Source organism: Panulirus ornatus, chromosome 55, assembly GCF_036320965.1.
Source record: "Panulirus ornatus isolate Po-2019 chromosome 55, ASM3632096v1, whole genome shotgun sequence".
Classification (NCBI taxonomy): domain Eukaryota; kingdom Metazoa; phylum Arthropoda; class Malacostraca; order Decapoda; family Palinuridae; genus Panulirus; species Panulirus ornatus.
Window position 1 is genome coordinate 16,167,357 of NC_092278.1, and position 21,091 is coordinate 16,188,447.

The 21,091-nt window shown below is 43.0% G+C and overlaps 1 protein-coding gene across 5 annotated transcripts in view; it reads left to right on the top strand.

The window, feature by feature from the left end:
- The window catches only part of REPTOR (repressed by TOR), a 180,177-nt gene that overhangs the window by 128,218 nt on the left and 30,868 nt on the right, over nucleotides 1-21,091 (top strand). For 3 of the 5 annotated variants that reach the window (XM_071692852.1, XM_071692854.1, XM_071692851.1), the window contains exon 2: nucleotides 11,795-11,846. In XM_071692852.1, coding sequence (XP_071548953.1) covers nucleotides 11,844-11,846 — 3 coding nt within the window. In that variant the 5' untranslated portion in view covers nucleotides 11,795-11,843. Of the gene's footprint in view, nucleotides 1-10,451; nucleotides 10,613-11,794; nucleotides 11,847-21,091 lie in introns of those variants that run through there. The other 2 variants (XM_071692850.1, XM_071692853.1) reach the window with 1 other exon arrangement.

A 21,091-nucleotide genomic window follows, 5' to 3' on the forward strand; every position in this document is an offset into this window, starting at 1 on the left:
TTTTGTTTTTTGTAGACTTGAGATTTTCATGTCTGAAATGGAGTTAAAGTGGATGAGATTATTGTATTGAGTTTAAAGTAATGTTTTTTGGGTTTTTTTTTTACAGACCTTAATATTAAAGTGAGTATATCCTCTTGTCACTTTAAACTCGATGGTACGACCCAACGATCGTACTGTCGTGCTAATGAGGTTAATTAAGCGATGTCGTGCTAATGGGGTTAATTAAGCACTGTCGTGCTAATGGGGGTAATTACGCAGTCGTGCTAATGGGGGTAATTACGGACTGTCGTGCTAATGGGGGTAATTACGTACTATCGTGCTAATGGGGTTAAGTAAGCACTCGTGGTAATGGGGTTGATTAAGCAGTGTCGTGCTAATGGGGTTAATTAAGCAATGTCGTGCTAGTGGGGTTGATTAAGCGATGTCGTGCTAATGGGGTTAATTAAGCGATGTCGTGCTAATGGGGTTAATTAAGCGATGTCGTGCTAATGGGGTTAATTAAGCAATGTCGTGCTAGTGGGGTTGATTAAGCAATGTCGTGCTAATGGGGTTAATTAAGCGATGTCGTGCTAATGGGGTTAATTAAGCAATGTCGTGCTAGTGGGGTTAATTAAGTGATGTGCTAATGGGGTTAATTAAGCAATGTCGCGCTAGTGGGGTTAATTAAGCGATGTCGTGCTAATGGGGTTAATTAAGCAATGTCGTGTTAGTGGGGTTAATTAAGCGATGTCGTGCTAATGGGGTTAATTAAGCAATGTCGTGCTAATGGGGTTAAGTAAGCACTCGTGGTAATGGGGTTAATTAAGTACTGTCTTGCTAATGAGAAAATCATTCCGAGGGCTAACTATTAAGGAATGATCGAATACTTTTGAAGAAGTTCCTTGAACAGCATTTACATAAGCTCTGGTAGTTACTTTCTACAGAATACCCTGCTACAGTAGTTACTTCCTACAGAATACCCTGCTGCAGTAGTTACTTCCTACAGAATACCCTGCTACAGTAGTCACTTCCTACAGAATACCCTGCTACAGTAGTTACTTCCTACAGAATACCCTGCTACAGTAGTTACTTCCTACAGAATACCCTGCTGCAGTAGTTACTTCCTACAGAATACCCTGCTACAGTAGTCACTTCCTACAGAATACCCTGCTACAGTAGTTACTTCCTACAGAATACCCTGCTACAGTAGTCACTTCTTACAGAATACCCTGCTACAGTAGTTACTTCCTACAGAATACCCTGCTACAGTAGTTACTTCCTACAGAATACCCTGCTACAGTAGTTACTTCCTATAGAATACCCTGCTACAGTAGTTACTTTCTACAGAATACCCTGCTACAGTACAGTTTCGTACAGAATACCCTGCTACAGTACAGTTTCCTACAGAATACCCTGCTACAGTACAGTTTCCTACAGAATACCCCGCTACAGTACAGTTTCCTACAGAATACCCTGCTACAGTAGTTACTTCCTATAGAATACCCTGCTACAGTACAGTTTCCTACAGAATACCCCGCTACAGTACAGTTTCCTACAGAATACCCAACTACAGTACAGTTTCCTACAGAATACCCCGCTACAGTACAGTTTCCTACAGAATACCCTGCTACAGTACAGTTTCCTACAGAATACCCCGCTACAGTACAGTTTCCTACAGAATACCCTGCTACAGTACAGTTTCCTACAGAATACCCTGCTACAGTACAGTTTCCTACAGAATACCCCGCTACAGTACAGTTTCCTACAGAATACCCTGCTACAGTACAGTTTCCTACAGAATACCCAGCTACAGTACAGTTTCCTACAGAATACCCTGCTGCAGTACAGTTTCCTACAGAATACCCAGCTACAGTACAGTTTCCTACAGAATACCCAGCTACAGTACAGTTTCCTACAGAATACCCAGCTACAGTACAGTTTCCTGCAGAATACCCAGCTACAGTACAGTTTCCTGCAGAATACCCTGCTACAGTACAGTTTCCTACAGAATACCCTGCTACAGTACACTTTCCCACAGAATACCCAGCTACAGTACAGTTTCCTGCAGAATACCCTGCTGCAGTACAGTTTCCTACAGAATACCCTGCTACAGTACAGTTTCCTACAGAATACCCAGCTACAGTACAGTTTCCTACAGAATACCCTGCTACAGTATAGTAGTTTCTACTGAATACCCTTCTACAGTACAGTTTCCTACAGAATACCCTGCTACAGTACAGTTTCCTACAGAATACGCAGCTACAGTACAGTTTCCTACAGAATACCCAGCTACAGTACAGTTTCCTACAGAATACCCTGCTACAGTACAGTTAGTTTCTACTGAATACCCTGCTACAGTACAGTTTCCTGCAGAATACCCCGCTACAGTACAGTTTCCTACAGAATACCCTGCTACAGTACAGTTACTTCCTACAGAATACCCTGCTACAGTACAGTTTTCTACAGAATACCCTGCTACAGTACAGTTACTTCCTACAGAATACCCTGCTACAGTACATTTTCCTACAGAATACCCTGCTACAGTACAGTTTCCTACAGAATACCCTGCTACAGTACAGTTTCCTAGAGAATACCCTGCTACAGTACAGTTTCCTACAGAATACCCTGCTACAGTACATTTTCCTGCAGAATACCCTGCTACAGTAGTTTCCTACAGAATACCCTGCTACAGTACAGTTTCCTACAGAATACCCTGCTACAGTACAGTTTCCTACAGAATAACTTGCTACAGTGCAGTTTCCTACAGAATACCCTGCTACAGTACAGTTTCCTACAGAATACCCTGCTACAGTACAGTTTCCTTCAGAATACCCTGCTACAGTACAGTTTCCTACAGAATACCCCACTACAGTACCGTTTCCTTCAGAATACCCAGCTACAGTACAGTTTCCTACAGAATACCCAGCTACAGTACAGTTTCCTACAGAATACCCTGCTACGGTACAGTTTCCTACAGAATACCCTGCTACAGTACAGTTTCCTGCAGAATACCCTGCTACAGTACAGTTTCCTACAGAATACCCCGCTACAGTACAGTTTCCTACAGAATACCCTGCTACAGTACAGTTTCCTACAGAATACCCAGCTACAGTACAGTTTCCTACAGAATACCCTGCTACAGTACAGTTTCCTACAGAATACCCTGCTACAGTACAGTTTCCTTCAGAATACCCTGCTACAGTACAGTTTCTTACAGAATACCCAGCTGCAGTACAGTTTCCTACAGAATACCCAGCTACAGTACAGTTTCCTACAGAATACCCAGCTACAGTACCGTTTCCTTCAGAATACCTAGCTACAGTACAGTTTCCTACAGAATACCCAGCTACAGTACAGTTTCCTACAGAATACCCTGCTACAGTACAGTTTCCTACAGAATACCCTGCTACAGTACAGTTTCCTGCAGAACACACTGCTATAAAACCTTTCTACAGAACTTGCTACAGAACACCTCGCAACGGAACACTGTTTTGTAGTGCACTGCTGTAGAACACTTCGGCTGTAGAACACCCTGCTGCTGAAAACCGTACTACAGAACACCACGCAACGGAACACCTTGCTGCAGTACACTGCTACAGAACACGCCTACAGAACGTCTCGTTATAGAAGACTCTGCTACAGAACGTCATACTACAAAAAAAAAAAAATCTTGCTGCGAAACACCTTGTCATAGAACACCCTGTTATAGAACACCTTGCAGTAGAACACCCTACTACAGAACACGTTGCTACAGAGTTTCCTCTTTCAGAGAACTTTGCCAAAAAAGTAACTTGAAGCAGAACACCCTGCCACAACACCCTACTACAGAATACCCTACTACAGAATACCTCCCCTACAGAACACCCTGCCACAGCACCCTGCTACAGAATACCTTGCTATAAAACACCGTCCCACTCAGAACACCCTGCCACAACACCCTACTACAGAATACCTTGCTACAGAACACCCTGCTACAGAACACCCTGCCAAGGAGCACCTTCCCACACAGAACACCCTACCACAACACCCTACTACAGAATACCTTGCTACAGAACACCATCCCTATAGAACACCCTGCCAAGGAGCAGTGATATTGAAATATGTTTATGTGTGTGTGTGTGTGTGTGTGTGTGTGTGTGTGTGTCAGTACATGCCTGTTCTTGCCACAGTAGAGACATGGTGAGTGACCATGGAGTGGGCATCAACTTTCCTAGTGTGTTGGTTGCGCAAGACTTGGCTATTACAACTCACACCTGTATTCACATCATCAAGGCTGTACACACTGTGAATAACCTGACCTGACCTGGTCAGTACACTGTGAATAACCTGACCTGACCTGGTCAGTACACTGTGAATAACCTGACCTGACCTGGTCAGTACACTGTGAATAACCTGGCCAGACCTGGTCAGTACATTGTGAATAACCTGGCCAGACCTGGTCAGTACATTGTGAATAACCTGGCCAGACCTGGTCAGTACACTGTGAATAACCTGGCCTGACCTGGTCAGTACACTGTGAATAACCTGGCCAGACCTGGTCAGTACATTGTGAATAACCTGGCCTGACCTGGTCAGTACACTGTGAATAACCTGACCTGACCTGGTCAGTACATTGTGAATAACCTGGCCAGACCTGGTCAGTACATTGTGAATAACCTGACCTGACCTGGTCAGTACACTGTGAATAACCTGGCCAGACCTGGTCAGTACATTGTGAATAACCTGGCCAGACCTTTTCAGTACATTGTGAATAACCTGACCTGACCTGGTCAGTACACTGTGAATAACCTGGCCAGACCTGGTCAGTACACTGTGAATAACGTTACCTGACCTGGTCAGTACACTGTGAATAACCTGGTCAGTACACCGTGAATAACCTGGCCTGACCTGGTCAGTACACTGTGAATAACCTGGTCAGTACACTGTGAATAACCTGACCTGACCTGGTCAGTACGCTGTGAATAACCTGGCCAGACCTGGTCAGTACATTGTGAATAACCTGGCCAGACCTGGTCAGTACATTGTGAATAACCTGACCTGACCTGGTCAGTACACTGTGAATAACCTGGCCAGACCTGGTCAGTACATTGTGAATAACCTGGCCAGACCTTTTCAGTACATTGTGAATAACCTGACCTGACCTGGTCAGTACACTGTGAATAACCTGGCCAGACCTGGTCAGTACACTGTGAATAACGTTACCTGACCTGGTCAGTACACTGTGAATAACCTGGTCAGTACACCGTGAATAACCTGGCCTGACCTGGTCAGTACACTGTGAATAACCTGGTCAGTACACTGTGAATAACCTGACCTGACCTGGTCAGTACGCTGTGAATAACCTGGCCAGACCTAGTCATCTATACACATGGATTACATTATTACATTATTTTTTTGCCATTAGTCTCCATAGTTCTGGAATGTAATTCTCGTGGGTGTAGGAAGGTTATATTTCGACAGAATTATCTTAATTATTTGGTACAGAAAGTGTCATAGTAGGACGACACAGAAACCTTAGAGAATTGAAACTATGCCTGAGTCCCTCACACTCACCACTTGAGACCCCTCGTACTCACCGCTTGAGACCCTCTTACTCACCGCTTGAGACCCTCTTACTCACCGCTTGAGACCCTCTTACTCACCGCTTGAGACCCTCTTACTCACCGCTTGAGACCCTCTTACTCACCGCTTGAGACCCTCTTACTCACCACTTGAGACCCTCTTACTCACCGCTTGAGACCCTCTTACTCACCGCTTGAGACCCTCTTACTCACCGCTTGAGACCCTCTTACTCACCACTTGAGACCCTCTTACTCACCGCTTGAGACCCTCTTACTCACCGCTTGAGACCCTCTTACTCACCACTTGAGACCCTCTTACTCACCGCTTGAGACCCTCTTACTCACCGCTTGAGTCCCTCACACTCACCACTTGAGACCCCTCGTACTCACCGCTTGAGACCCTCTTACTCACCGCTTGAGACCCTCTTACTCACCACTTGAGACCCTCTTACTCACCACTTGAGACCCTCTTACTCACCGCTTGAGACCGTCTTACTCACCGCTTGAGACCCTCTTACTCACCGCTTGAGACCCTCTTACTCACCACTTGAGACCCTCTTACTCACCACTTGAGACCCTCTTACTCACCGCTTGAGACCGTCTTACTCACCGCTTGAGACCCTCTTACTCACCGCTTGAGACCCTCTTACTCACCGCTTGAGACCCTCTTACTCACCACTTGAGACCCCTGTTACTCACCTGAAAACCGCTTCACTGTTTTAGCCCACCTCACTCATAGCCTCAGTCCAGCACACTCCCTGAATCCATCTTACTCACCATGAGTCCATGTCATTCGCCGCGTGAGTCCATCTTACTCACCGCGTGTGTTCAACTCAGGAGTTTGACAAGCCCAGCCCATGATTCCATTATTTCCTGTATGTTGGTGAGACACGATTACATTTGTCGTGTCTACTTCAGAGTAGAATTAGAATTCACAATTACATTTATCTGATAAGACTAGAATTAAACTTCCCAATTACATTTATTTAATAAGATTAGAATTAAAATTCACAATTACATTTATTTAGTAAGACTAGAATTAAAATTCACAATTACATGTATTTAGTAAGAACAGAATTAAAATTCACAATTACATTTATTGAGTAAGACTGGAAGTAAAATTCAGTTACATTTATTTAGTAAGACTAGAATTAAAATTCACAATTACATTTATTTAGTAAGACTAGAATTAAAATTCACAATTACATTTATTGAGTAAGACTAGAATTAAAATTCACAATTACATTTATTTAGTAAGACTAGAATTAAAATTCACAATTACATTTATTTAGTAAGACTAGAATTAAAATTCACAATTACATTTATTAAGACTAGAATTAAAATTCACAATTACATTTATTTAGTAAGTCCAGAATTAAAATTCACAATTACATTTATTAATTAATGACTAGAATTAAAATTCACAATTACATGTATTTAGTAAGAACAGAATTAAAATTCACAATTACATTTATTAAGACTAGAATTAAAATTCACAATTACATATATGGAATAAGACTCGAATTAGAATTCAGTGACATATATTACGTAAGACTAGAATGAAGATTCACAATTACATGTATTTAGTCATTTCTGAATTCACACCTTTGCTGGCCGGCCGCCCCCCCCACCCTTTGGCTGCCTGGAGATGTTTGTCTACAAACACTTGTGACCTTGTGTATCGGACGGCACGTGGGCGGGTCCCCTCGTCTCCTCCCCTCCCTCCTCCTCCACCCCTCGGCTTGGTTACCATGCCAACCGTAGCCCTCTCCTCTAGCCCCGCCCACACACACACACACCCCTCCTCCTGGCCCATCCCATCCCGTCCAGTCCCTCCACCCTCCCTCCTCCCTCACGCCGCCACAACCCACTCACTCTACCTTGTTATAGGCTAGTGTTTAGTAGTCCCATCTTATCCATGTCCATCCACGATATATATATATATATATATATATATATATATATATATATATATATATATATATATATATATATATATATATATATATAGTTCTTATAGTAGAAGATCATCAGGGAAAGTTACCTTAAAGAATATTGAGTCCATAACTAGGGTTTAAAAGACTTTGTGGTGGCATTGTAAGGAAACCTCGCCTTTCTCTGGCGGGGTTGGATCCTCTAGCCAAGAGCCCCTGTAGCGAAGCTGTAGCCCCTACAGGTCCCTGTAGCGAAGCTGTAGCCCCTACAGGTCCCTGTAGCGAAGCTGGAGCCTCTACAGGTCCCTGTAGCGAAGCTGGAGCCTCTACAGGTCCATGTAGCGAAACTGGAGCCTCTACAGGTCCCTGTAGCGAAGCTGGAGCCTCTACAGGTCCCTGTAGCGAAACTGGAGCCTCTACAGGTCCCTGTAGCGAAGCTGGAGCGCCTATACAGGCCCCTGTAACTTAGCGAAGGCCTCTACAGGAGTAGTAGTTACGTGTCGAACACTGAAATTATGAATCACCCGTAGATTCGTCCCGCTCAAACCACCTCCCAAGTTAGGTTAGGTATCCTAACGTATCCAGATCTGACCTAAGCAGACCTGACCTAACCTAACGTAATCCAAGCAGACCTGACCTCACCAAACTTAACTCAAGCAGACCTGACCTAACCTAACCAGACCTGACCTCACCAAACTTAACCCAAGCAGACCTGACCTAACCTAACCAGACCTGACCTCACCACACCTAACCCAAGCAGACCTGACCTAACCTAACCAGACCTGACCTCACCAAACTTAACCCAAGCAGACCTGACCTAACCTAACCAGACCTGACCTCACAAACTTAACCCAAGCAGACCTGACCTAACCTAACCAGCCCTGACCTCACCACACCTAACCCAAGCAGACCTGACCTAACCTAACCTAACCAGACCTGACCTCACCAAACTTAACCCAAGCAGACCTGACCTAATCAGACCTGACCTCACCACACCTAACCCAAGCAGACCTGACCTAACCTAACCAGACCTGACCTCACAAACTTAACCCAAGCAGACCTGACCTAACCTGACCAAACCTAACCCAAGTAGACCTGACCTAACCTAACCAGACCTGACCTCACCACACCTAACCCAAGCAGACCTGACCTCACCAAACTTAACCCAAGCAGACCTGACCTAACCTAACCAGACCTGACCTCACCAAACTTAACCCAAGCAGACCTGACCTAACCTAGCGTAGAAAGCGTTTTGAAATTATCATATGATCCCTAAGCATTCAGGGCGACTACAGTAGCAGTGGGTCGTACGTGAACAGCTGTCGGTCTGGCTGGAGCTTTTAGAACCTCACAGCTGGTAATAATAACGAGAACCTCACAGCTGGTAATGATAACTGGAGAACCTCACAGCTGGTAATGATAACTGGAGAACCTCACAGCTGGTAATGATAACTGGAGAACCTCACAGCTGGTAATGATAACTGGAGAACCTCACAGCTGGTAATGATAACTGGAGAACCTCACAGCTGGTAATGATAACGAGAACCTCACAGCTGGTAATGATAACTGGAGAACCTCACAGCTGGTAATGATAACTGGAGAACCTCACAGCTGGTAATGATAACTGGAGAACCTCACAGCTGGTAATGATAACTGGAGAACCTCACAGCTGATAATGATAACTGGAGAACCTCACAGCTGGTAATGATAACTGGAGAACCTCATGGTTGGACATAACCTTAGAACCTCAGGACCTCACAGCTGGTGATGAGAGAACCCAGGGTTGGTGATAAGAATACAGACGATCAAATTGTCCTTTTTCAAATCACCCAATTCAAACCCTGTCATTGTTGTATAGTATTAGTGTAACATTTTGGGCAAGAGCATGTTCTGCGAGTACGAGATAAATTAGAATGCCATATTCACCCTTAACAGCTCTGATCACTGTGATATGCAAATTATTCCCAAAAAGGAACTGATGATCAAGATTTCCTCGAGACTTATGCAGCCGAATATAGAAATCATATGGTAATGGACGAGATCAGAATGTTATGGATTGAATTGGTTCCTGCCAGGTAGAGCATTAAGGCGATTGTGTGTGTGTGTGTGTGTGTGTCTGTGTCTGTGTGTGTGTGTGTGTGTGTGTGTGTGTGTGTGTTGACAAATTCCCTTTGTGTAAATGTTATTTCCATGCACTTGGAGATCTGTCTTCTTTTTTAGCGCTAGTTAGAAAAAAATATTTCCACCTTGCGCCTTGGAAGTACGATGGTTACGAGGAAATATCTCTGGGGTTGTAATTTATTCTTGTTTTTGTAAGATACACGTGTCTCTGTTTAGTTGCTCTGAGCTAGCGAGGGCTGATGCAATCCAGTTTACCATATGCCAAGTTGTAACTTAAGTGCCACCTTATTTGTCATTTCGTGGTAGTTTATAGGAAGGAAAGTGAAAATCACATGTAGTGGATAATTAGTTATTGTAATAGTATGAAAAAAATATTCAGATAGGTAAGTTGTAGACATGATAAGATTATTTGTATTGGGAAGTTTGGCACACAGAAACATGGTAGCCTCCCTTGTTTGTTCGTTCGTGCGTGCGTTGTGGACAGCATTCTTGGCAGTAACAGTGTTGAGCAAGCGACATTTACTTTGTTATTTTTTTTTTTTTACTCCATAAGTAATGATTTTCTCATACTTAGATGAAATATGTTTCCATATGATGCATGCTGTTATTATCAGAATCATTAGAAATATATGACAGAGAAAAGGATATAGTAAATTATAAAGACTCGAACCGTTGCAACACACACGTAAACACAACACACCCCCATGAGACCTTTAGTGATTGGCTCTCCGTATCTGGCGTCAGCACCCGGGCGTCAGCACTGGCCAATGAGAGCCTATCTTGTCTGCTTACGTCATGCTCACCCCTTGTCACATGATCAAAACAAGAATTAGAGTTAGTAGTGAAAGACAGACCTGAGCGAACGGTCGAGAAGGTTCAAGCAAGTGGTTGCGGTGTCAGTTATTGCTTCAGTGAGTGATAATAGAAATATAGTTATCCACTGTGAACAACAACATTCCTGTGAGCGTAGTTACCCTAGGATAATACTTATCATAGCCACGTACACGGACAAAGAAGGTGAGTTTGGGAGCAGTTTTCTCGATTGCTTAACTGTGTTGGGGGCAGAGAAGACAGAACTGCCAGACGTACGGTGGTGTTTATACGATTCCCAATGGTACTAAGTGTATTTGTTTTATTTGTTGGTAGCTTACATGGCACACGAATACGTTTGTATTTGATACTAGAACGAATGATATATCCCTTGTCTTCAGCATTTTACTTTAATGTTTACCTTTGTTTTTGTTTGTTTTTTTCTCCTCTGAAACTCAGAAGTCGTCAGACCAGTTCTTGATCTGCCAAGAGAAAAGGTGCCAAATATACTACGATGTAGAACTTGAATTGAACTTAGGAAATGTGAATGTTTTTGTCTTCTCAATTTGTTGTGAGGCGTTCACTGTGTTAAGCAATTGGACGCTACGTGTTTATTGTGTACCTTCGTATAGGTAGAGTTGGTCATGTCATCCGCTTTAGAACACGCCCAGGAAAATATATGCAGTCACTATAAGTAACAGTCATTGTAAATGATATGTAGGAACCGATAACAGTGTCTCATAGCCATGACAAAACCATTCCGAGGACTGTGTTGCTCTCATATACACGTATTATCAGGCGGCATCATTGTTTACAACAGCAGCAATCAAATGCTTGATTACTCATTGACATAAATTATCACCGTTGATAGCCATCGTATCTCTTACGTAAAGGAGCAGCTTTATAGTGCACGTAGTAGAGAAATAATATTCTTGATCTTGGCAACCGAAGCCTCGTGTAGAGGGAGGGGAGGGGGGATGACCTCTGACCTGCCAAGGCTTAAGAGTGATTTTACCTTAGTAGTGATGACCTATTTGTACATATGATGTGGGTGTGTTAGGTCAGTAATAGTATTCCCAGGGAGCGCGGGTCCTGGAACCACGGGTCAATTTTCCTTGTGAACTGGTTTCCAAACCTCAGGTGCTCTCGGTGAGTTAAGTTTGGTAGAGTTATGACGAGACTGGAAATAACATCAGTAATATTTAACATTTCAACTTGATTATTTGTCCAAAGAGCTCTTGGCTGAGTACCCCTGTTTTGTTTAGATTGCTGGGGGCCATGTAGTCTGCAGGGATGGTAATAGAAAATTGATGCTACTTAAGTATGAATGGACTGGAATGTTTGGGGTTAAAGAAAATGTCTAATTTTCTCCCTTTTTTTTTCTTGCAGGAACTTGGCAGTATCAGATACCTGTTATGAATTTCGCCCTTCACGTGCAATGGTAAGTTGAACACCTAGTGTGTATGACCCAGAATATTGATAGGTGGGCATTCTGTAGCAAAGTGAATAACATTCTATGAGAAGACCATATATTATTCCTACTGTCATTTGCAAGTGTCAATTAATTCATCATCCATGGATATGAAGCAAGTTTGGTGTGGATGAGGAAGTAATCCTTGAATTGTTGAGGTGATTCTAGGTGCGTTAATTGAACGAACGGTTGGTAAGATGTGGCTGGGGGGGGGGGGAGCGTTATACTGGGTTCCTCTGAGGTCACGTGGTACGCTTTCTCGTAAGTTGTTCAGCGCGCTTCACTGGTGTGGCCTTGAACATGGCTTACCGCTACCCATCTCCCCTTGCATTTTATGTGAATAAGTAACTCGAAACTGTTTTATCCTTTCTGCTGATAGTGTAGACCATAAATGGAGGATAGACAGACGTGAATTTACCTCTCTTGAATTCATGTTTCACGGCATGATGTATGGGATCTAAGGAGCACTCAAGACGTGCTAGAGTGAAGCAGCCAAACAGTATTAGTAAACAGGTGGGGAAATATTATAAACTCTCACGTTATCATGGTGACGAGGGAGAACCGCACACCGACCTATCCGTAGTGAAGGACGGCTCAACGCGGGTGCATTATGTAATGGGGCAGATAGATAGTGCCCGCAGCACACTTTTCTGGGCTGGGCCGTTGTGTCCTTAGACTTGATGCTACTGCCATTGGCGGGCCCTCCCCTCCATCGACCTGCCTACTTATCCTTGCCCTTGGAAGTGGATAAGTATTTCTGAAGCAGGGTTGTGTAGTTTAGGCTTCATATTTGGTGATCTTAAAGTGTCTAGGACTCAAAGCTTAGCGATTGGTTGGACGAATTCTTTCATATTCTTGGATACGTGACACTTCACTCACAGCCTTGTCCTGCCGTGTCTGGTCTTCGTTGCCATACAGTAGAGTTTGTGAACCTTAATATCTGCTCCACTGAACTTTGAGATTCTTATGTTGATCGTTTGTGGTGGATTAGCTTTCCATTTATCGGATGAATTGCTAGCAATGAAAATAAATAGACCAATTTGCACTTAGAATATTATAAGCCTCTGCTCCAGAGTGGAAGAATATAAGTGACGTAGGGAAAGAGGTAATGAAGGGAAGGAGGGAGCGAGCGTCAGCCTGCCAGGCGAGGGAGGTACTGTGTTGTGGACGCCACGTGCGGCGAGCTGCACATGTTCCACGCGTCTCACCCTCCGCACCCCACCTCACCTCCCTCACTCTCCTCCTCCTCCTCCTCCAAACCCAAGCCATACCCCCCCCCCCCCCCATCTCCCCATTAATGTACCCGTGTCGGGACGTTTCTCTCGTGGAGACGTTTCCCTATCAACGGATGTCATGCAGAACTCCTTTGTGTAGCTTCAAGATGGCTGTGTTTAACTTACTGAGAATAGTTTAGCTCCTTGGGAACAAGTACTTTCTTTTAAGTAACACCCTCACCCACACGCTTCTCGTTCACTTATACCACAGTAATGGTTCGCCTCTCTACCACAGTAATGGTTGCCTCTCTACCACAGTAATGGTTTGCCTCTCTACCACAGTAATGGTTGCCTCTCTACCACAATAATGGTTGCCTCTCTACCACAGTAATGGTTTGCCTTTAGGTGTGTTATGCTTTATGTTCGCGGGGTCTTGGCCTCTCCCCACAAGTTTCCATGCCTTACAGTAATTTTTGTTTCTTTATTCTAGCATATTCATCTACATAGTTTAAGTAGACGTTATCCCGAGCATACATGACTGTGGTGTGCTTCTCTAGTGACCAGCACGTCATTTACCCATCCATAACCTTCTGACATTGGTGTCATTTTCTCAGTTCTAAAACTTCCATCCCTGATATCAAGTCATTTCCCTCCCATATCACCAACAGTGTCGTTCTCCTTCCAAAGACCATATGTTTTGTTTGTTTCTGTCAAAGGCTTCCTTCATTCTGTGTTAGAAGTCATCGTTGGTGCCAGCTCTTGAAATAGGAGAGGAAAGGATTGGGAAAATAAAAGAGCATACGAAAAAAAGTAGTGTTAAACCTTTTTCGAATAGTAGAAAGCTTGCCCATTAAACTTTGACTTTTTTATTTATTTTTTTTTAAGAAACGAATAGTAAACTAACAGTTTTTAGCGTTGTTGGGAAGAAACAGAAATCAACGGCCACATAGCAGCAGTAGCTTAGTGAGTGACCCCTCCTAGTTGCGGAGGAACGCGAGCAACCAACCAAACTATTGGGGACGGAAATCGAGGTAGTAGTTATAGAAAGCGTAATGAAATTAGACGGAAATCGAGCTTGGATCGCCTTAGTTCTGGCAGTGAAGTATGGGAGGCAAGTAGCCATGGCTGCCCCACCGGGTGCGCGTCATACAAGGAAGAAACAGGTAGACTTTCTCAGAGGAACAGTGTTTGGTAGATCAACAAGACACACTACAGGGAAAGACTTGGATTTTTGTGACGAATGGATTCCAGGAAAGGAAAGATTTTTGGTGATATTGTGTTAGATGGTGGAACCATGGAAACATGACAAGGGTACGTCTTGAGTCAGATGGTGGAACCATGGAGACTTGACAAGGATACCTCTTAGATGGTGACGTGCAAAATGTAGATTTCAACGTTGAGTAGTTACTGCCTAAGTTATTGAAAAGAAGTCTGTGATTAAAAGGAAGATGACGGACTCAACAGGTCTTTGAGAAGTACTGATCAAGAAAATGGGTGTTAAGAACACGGATATGAATGAACCCCATGAAATTCTGGAAGCAAGAGAATAAAGGAAGAATGTTGTTGTACAATATAGTTTACGTTATGTTGCAAAAGGGATGCGGATAGGATTTCCCCAAGGTCATGTACAAAGGATGACTTAGACATGAGCAGGGTAGGATCTCGCCTTGGGAAAACCATATTGATGATCTGGGAGAAAGCCTGAGATTCACATAGCTTGAGGAAATGATAGTTTAGGTGAGATTCAAAGACTTTGAAGGTAGCTGAAGCCAAGATACCCGGACGAGAAGAGGGAGGATCAGAACGGCCACCCAGGATGGGCTGTGCCATTGCATGTGTTAAAGAATGAAAAATGTTTTGTTTCCGGCAGAAGGTAAGCACGAGCAAACTGAGGTCCAGGCTTAACGAATGTACACAACACACACACACACACACCAGACCAAGAGAAAAGACTCAGTCCGGACCTGACGCCTTGTTTGTCTAAAGAAAGGAAAAAGGGTTAGCAAGAGGTGGAGGAATGATTGAATCATCCCAAGTGTTATTGCAGGATAAACACACTAAAAATAGTGGCCACATCAGCCAGGGAAGCAGGAAGTGGGGAGGGTTGTGTGGGTGTGGAATCGGTAAATCAACAGATTTAAGATGTATTTTTGGCCGCTGACGAGAAAGACCAATCAGTCTTAGCACCACACTCGAGCAGGAGGATTTTGTAGGCTTATGTAACGCCGAAGCGAAGTCTAGGACCGCGCTGTTGCTCCTCTGACCAGAAAAGGCTTAATTTTAAGACTGCGTCTCTCTGACATTTTCAAGCCGCTGCCCTCATGCGTTGTAGACTTTAATACGTTTGGGAAATTCTCTTGTTGTGAAGTAAACGTCCTGGGCTTCAATGGTTGACGCTGGGTGTCCCTTCCTTTCTTACTTGCTGCCCCTGTGTACTTCATTCGTGCTATTTTAGTGTCCCAAACCTCTTCTGATTAGGGGATTATTTTGAGCGTAGATTGGAAGCCAAGCCGACCATGATTTTTCCTTGCTAGCGTTCATCAGATTAGGACCTCCTTGCTTCATGTCGTCCCCACTAATTTCTCCTATGACAAGAGTTGTTTTTGAGTGTGAATGAATTGATGTTTGACTGTGAATGAGTTGGTTTTGAGTGTGAATGAGTTGGTGTTGGAATGTGAATGAGTTGGTTTTGAGTATGAATGAGTTGGTGTTGGAATGTGAATGAGTTGGTTTTGAGTGTGAATGAGTTGGTGTTTGACTGTGAATGAGTTGGTTTTGAGTGTGAATGAGTTGGTGTTGGAATGTGAATGAGTTGGTTTTGGCTGTGAATGAGTTGATTTTGAGTGTGAATGAGTTGGTGTTTGAGTGTGAATGAGTTGGTGTTTGTGAATGAGTTGATTTTGAGTGTGAATGAGATTTGCACGACTTCTGGATCAACAAGTGTCGCCCGGCTTGGAGATTGAAGCACAATATTATCTTTACGAGTGTCCTGCAGTTGCTCGTGTAAGATTTATGATAGCAAAATCCATCCTGCCATCTTTGAAGATGTTGCTTAATTGTATTCGCTGAAGTTATGTTCGTCAGACATGATTACTCTGCGGGGTTTTATAGGCTGTTCTGCAGTAGAACGATATTCGTTTGACATTCTGTGCAGTGAATATCCGTGGTGTAACGGTTAACGTTCCTGACTGTGACGTTTATATCCACGGGCCGCCTAGAGTCGATCACATAGGTTCGAATCCTGTTCGCGGCGGCAGTCGGTCCACAGTCAACCCAGCTGTTCATCCGCCTTTAGGGGTTGGTCGGTCAAATGGGTACCTGGCTCAGCCGAGGGTTATATATATGTGTGTGTAAAGCGTTAATTAGATGCCTTGCTCGTGCCGTCTCGACTAACAAAAAAGGAAAAAAAGTTTGAATCTATTGTGGCGAGGCAGTTGATTTTGTTTGACAAACGAAGTTGTTGAATTTGTGTTTCCCCGTGGAATAGTATGTTATATTGAGTGACCTCCAGGGAGAATTAACGTACGGAAACTGTAGTCTGTCTTATGGTGTAAGATTGTTCATGTGTTTTCCTTTTTTTTTAAATCTGATATGAGAAACTAATGGCACAAGTTCCCTGGGAAATAGTGAATAGAGATATTAATACAATATAGGCGCCATATAAACCGCTTATATTTAGAACCCGTGGAAGGAAGTCTTAGACACGTCTCGCTTTACCAGGTATTCATTTTTTTTAAGTGTTTCCTGTGCTATGACACCCTGAATCACTTTTGTTAGAGTACGTCTTTATATTACGTCGGCATTTTGTTATTGGTTGTGATTGAGGCACTGCGAGCCACATGACCTTTCGACTCAGAAAGTGAGCTACTATAGGTTGTGTAGGCTTAGAAAGTGAGTTACCATAGGTTGTGTAGGCTTAGAAAGTGAGTTACCATAGATAGGTTGTGTAGGCTTAGAAAGTGAGTTACCATAGGTTGTGTAGGCTTAGAAAGTGAGTTACCATAGGTTGTGTAGGCTTAGAGAGTTACCATAGGTTATATAGGCTTAGAAAGTGAGTTACCATAGGTCATATAGGCTTAGAAAGTGAGTTACCATAGGTCATATAGGCTTAGAAAGTGAGTTATCATAGATAGGTTATGTAGAATACTCTAGCGAAGTCAGTCAGTTTACCCCTTTGGACTCGCGTGGTCTAGCCTCGCCCGAGACCCAAGTGTATGATGACATATGATAAACTTGAAACTTTTCCTTATTTTTTGTGCTTGTCAGAAGACTTTTTGAACAACAGGTTGATTGTCTAATCATAAGTCACTCTACCACTGCCTCTAACCTTGTAATGTCTCTCCAGACATCGCCTGAAGTGTGTATATATATATATATATATATATATATATATATATATATATATATATATATATATATATATATATTATCAACGACCGTCTTTACTCGTCTGAGTTTGAATAACCAACTTTCTGGGATGTATTAGTTTATCCACCTTAGTTTATTATTATTATTATTATTATTATTATTATTATTATTATTATTATTAATTATTCTTATTTGTATAGCGTCTTTGAAATGTGTTTCTCCCAGGACCCACGAAAACCATTGCATTTCTATGCGGTTGATAGGCTACAACAAAATATTTAGTAACAAGTGGCAGTATGAAAAGTTGACTTGGCTTGTGTCATTTAGATTTTGGCCAGTGTTGCAGCAGAGGTAGGAGTACCTGCTGTTAATGAGGGTACTAAAACCAACGTTCGTGTAACCATGGTTACAGGAATATTGTAGGCATTGTTGTTCGCCTGGGCATCATGGGTTTGATGGGGGAGATCTGTTGACTGGAGAGCATCCGGTAGAAGTGGGTTGGGATGGGTTGGACAGGCCTTCCCCACACCTGCCGATCCCTCGACCTTGCCAAGCCTGGAGGCGAACCCCTCCTCTCCTTACACGCCTTCCCATCTCCCAGCCAACCCCGCCCGTTTCCTTTAGTCATTTTCTGTTGATCGTGGTCAACTTGAATATGTAATATGGAATCTCTTGTCTTGAGATTATTTTGTTTTGAGTGGAGTATTTAGGAGGAGGGAAGAGGAATGGGGTTTGGACCGTGGAAGATACTGTGTCCGCAGAAAATCTAGTCTGCCTACCCATACATTTTCAAAGGCGATGACACATTTACATTTTAGTATTTTGTTAGCTTTCATTTGGCCTGATTAACATCTGCAGACATATTGGTATAGAATTGGCAAGGTTCCTGAAGTAGTCTAGGTCCATGTTATGGTACCATAGGATCTTTATCTCCTAAATGAGGCAAGGCACTGATGAGTTATTGCAGAAGCAGTCACCTGATCCTGTGTTTCGAGCACCCGGTGCGCCTAGAAATTTCATGTGTACTCGCATTTTCTTGCTCCCAGGAGGGAATTCGGTTTTTTCTTTTCCTCAGAAAGGTAATAGCCAACTATCACGAAACACTGGCAGAAGACATTGAGTGCCCAGACTTGAAATTCCCAAAATGAAGTAGCACTCAGGAAGCGTAAAGAAAGGGGCATCGATCCCTCAAGATAGCCTGAGGCACACTGAGGTGGTGTCGTTGTTGCTAACAATGTTAGAAACTTTAGTCTCAACGAGCAGATGTACGATGCTTTCATCCTGACAGTGTCATATGCTTGTGCCCCACAATAAACCTTAACTGTGTATCGCCTTTCAAAATATATGAAGGACGAACAAGGCTTTTTGCGGACACTGTAACTGGAGAAATAGGAGGCAGGTAGTCTGCTGGGTGCGCACAGTATTTTTGGTGCCGTATTTATATATCCCTGGCAGACTGGGTGTGTTTGTGTAGTGGTGGTGTTTGTTAGTTGAGGAGTGAAATTGGCTAAGCTGAGAATTGATCATTTTGTATATTGATGGATGGCAGAATCCTTCCTCAGGGTTTTGGAGCTTAATGATATATGTGTTGCATACTTGTGCGTGTCGAGGTCTTGAATATTATCTTTAGTGTGTTTCCAGTGTCTCCCACTTTCACCCTTATTTTTGTGCCATTTTCCTTTAACAATTATTGTTTGGTTTTAGATTTATGAAAGAAAAACTCCTTACTATCTGCATATGTAGGTAATACTGCAGTGAGATATACGTAATAACAGTGTTACCAGATCCTCTTTTCTCTCGAGTAAACCATTCATATTTTTTTTTTTTTTTTTTTTTGTATCTCGAGTGTCCACATCTGTTTTCAACTCGCTGTGGAATAGTGACTTGTCTGAATTAGTGTCATGCACTAGGCTGCCACTGACCAAAAGCTCCTCTTTGCATTATGTAGAATTTGTTGGTTGTTGCATCTCCTAAAATCCAGCTTCCTATGAGCATATTCTTATACAGTTGGGTGTCACTGTTATTTGGGTGTCATAAAGATTTGGTGTCTGTTGTCAGACTGTCATATTAAGCGATATCTCTTGTACCACAATGTCATGTTGTGTCACTCGGTCCAATATTGTCATCCGTCAGACTGGAATTAAACGTGTTTTCTTGTGTATCAAACTTTGTTATATAATGTTTGTTGATTGTGTCAAAAGCATTTAAAGTCTTTTGAGACAAGCTGTCTCAAAGTCTGTCTTGTCAGATTATCATATAGTGTTGTGTCTTTGGCGTATAGAATCTATTGTCAGACTGTCTCATAAAGTGTGCTGTGTCTATTACAGTGTCTTTTGTCATATAGAGTCTGATTTCTGTTGGGTCAGACATCACATAAATTGGGGCTGAGCCATATGAAATCTATTTTCTGTTGTTTCAGTCCATGTCCTATAGATCATCATGTGACTAAGCCATTTTAAATTTCTTTTTCGTTGTCAGGCTGCTATGTAAAGTTGTGATAATGCTATATAGATCTTGTCAGTGCACTCGTAAAGTCTGTTGCCTGTTGTACTTATTTTACACTTCATGTCACATCGTGTCTTTAGCTTTGATGACATTATTCTTTAACCTTTCCGGATGTCTCAGAAACCTTGAAACATCTCGAGTGGTCAAGGAAGACCTTATTCCCGCACTAGACACTGCTGTGTGTTGCTGGCTCCTGATTCTGCTCAAGGACTACAAATCATGTGTAGTAAGGAATCCCTCGACATTGGGGAACAAGAAGGCTTTTATGCATACAGGCTTAACACTTGGGTGATGTTGGCAGGTGTTGATGTACTCAGGTATATAGGCTCGCCTTGATATTAAAAGATGACCCTGAATGGATGAGGCACGTCAGATATGGTTCACACAGCATTACAGTGTCACTAGCCGTTGAGCATGTGTTTTGTTCAGCGCACACCCCATTCATCTTCGTGCATGTGTCATTATGTTAGTTTAAGTCTGGTGAAGAGGTAAGCCGTGGCTGGGACAGGGGTCCTCAGTGTGGGTGTAAAGAGCGTGAACATTCGTACCCTGGCTGGGATGGCGCAACCACACAGCCCCATGTGTGTGTGTGTGTGTGTGTGTGTGTGAGGAAGCTGAGCTTTGTCTGCCTTCTCGTATCACTCGCCAGAAGTTTTAGACTTGCGCAAACATGGGGTTCTTTGGTGTGTGACGTGGTTGACGAGGAAAGCTTGTGCTCTCTAGTATAAGTGTATATATAGGGTGGGAAATAAGCGAGAGAAAATGCTCCAATAATGATTATGAATGAACTGTGAATGTCAGACTTGTATGAATATTTATATCCAGGATACATTTAATCTTGGGGTGGTTTCTATGCTCGTATGGTTAGCTTAATCCTTGGAAATCCCTGGCAGAGTTCAGTGTATATACAACATGTCAACATCTCTAGCTCTGGTATTTTCCTTATCAAAAGTTTTATCAGCTTGAGCTCATGCACGTGGATGTGTTTATCGTAACCATTGGCAACTCGTGTGTGCCCGATAGGAACAGTCTCTTGTTATTACTAGCCCATCAGGCTGGCTGAACACCTGTTGCACCACATTACCAACTGCCACCCACCCACCTTTCACACTCCACAGCTCACACACA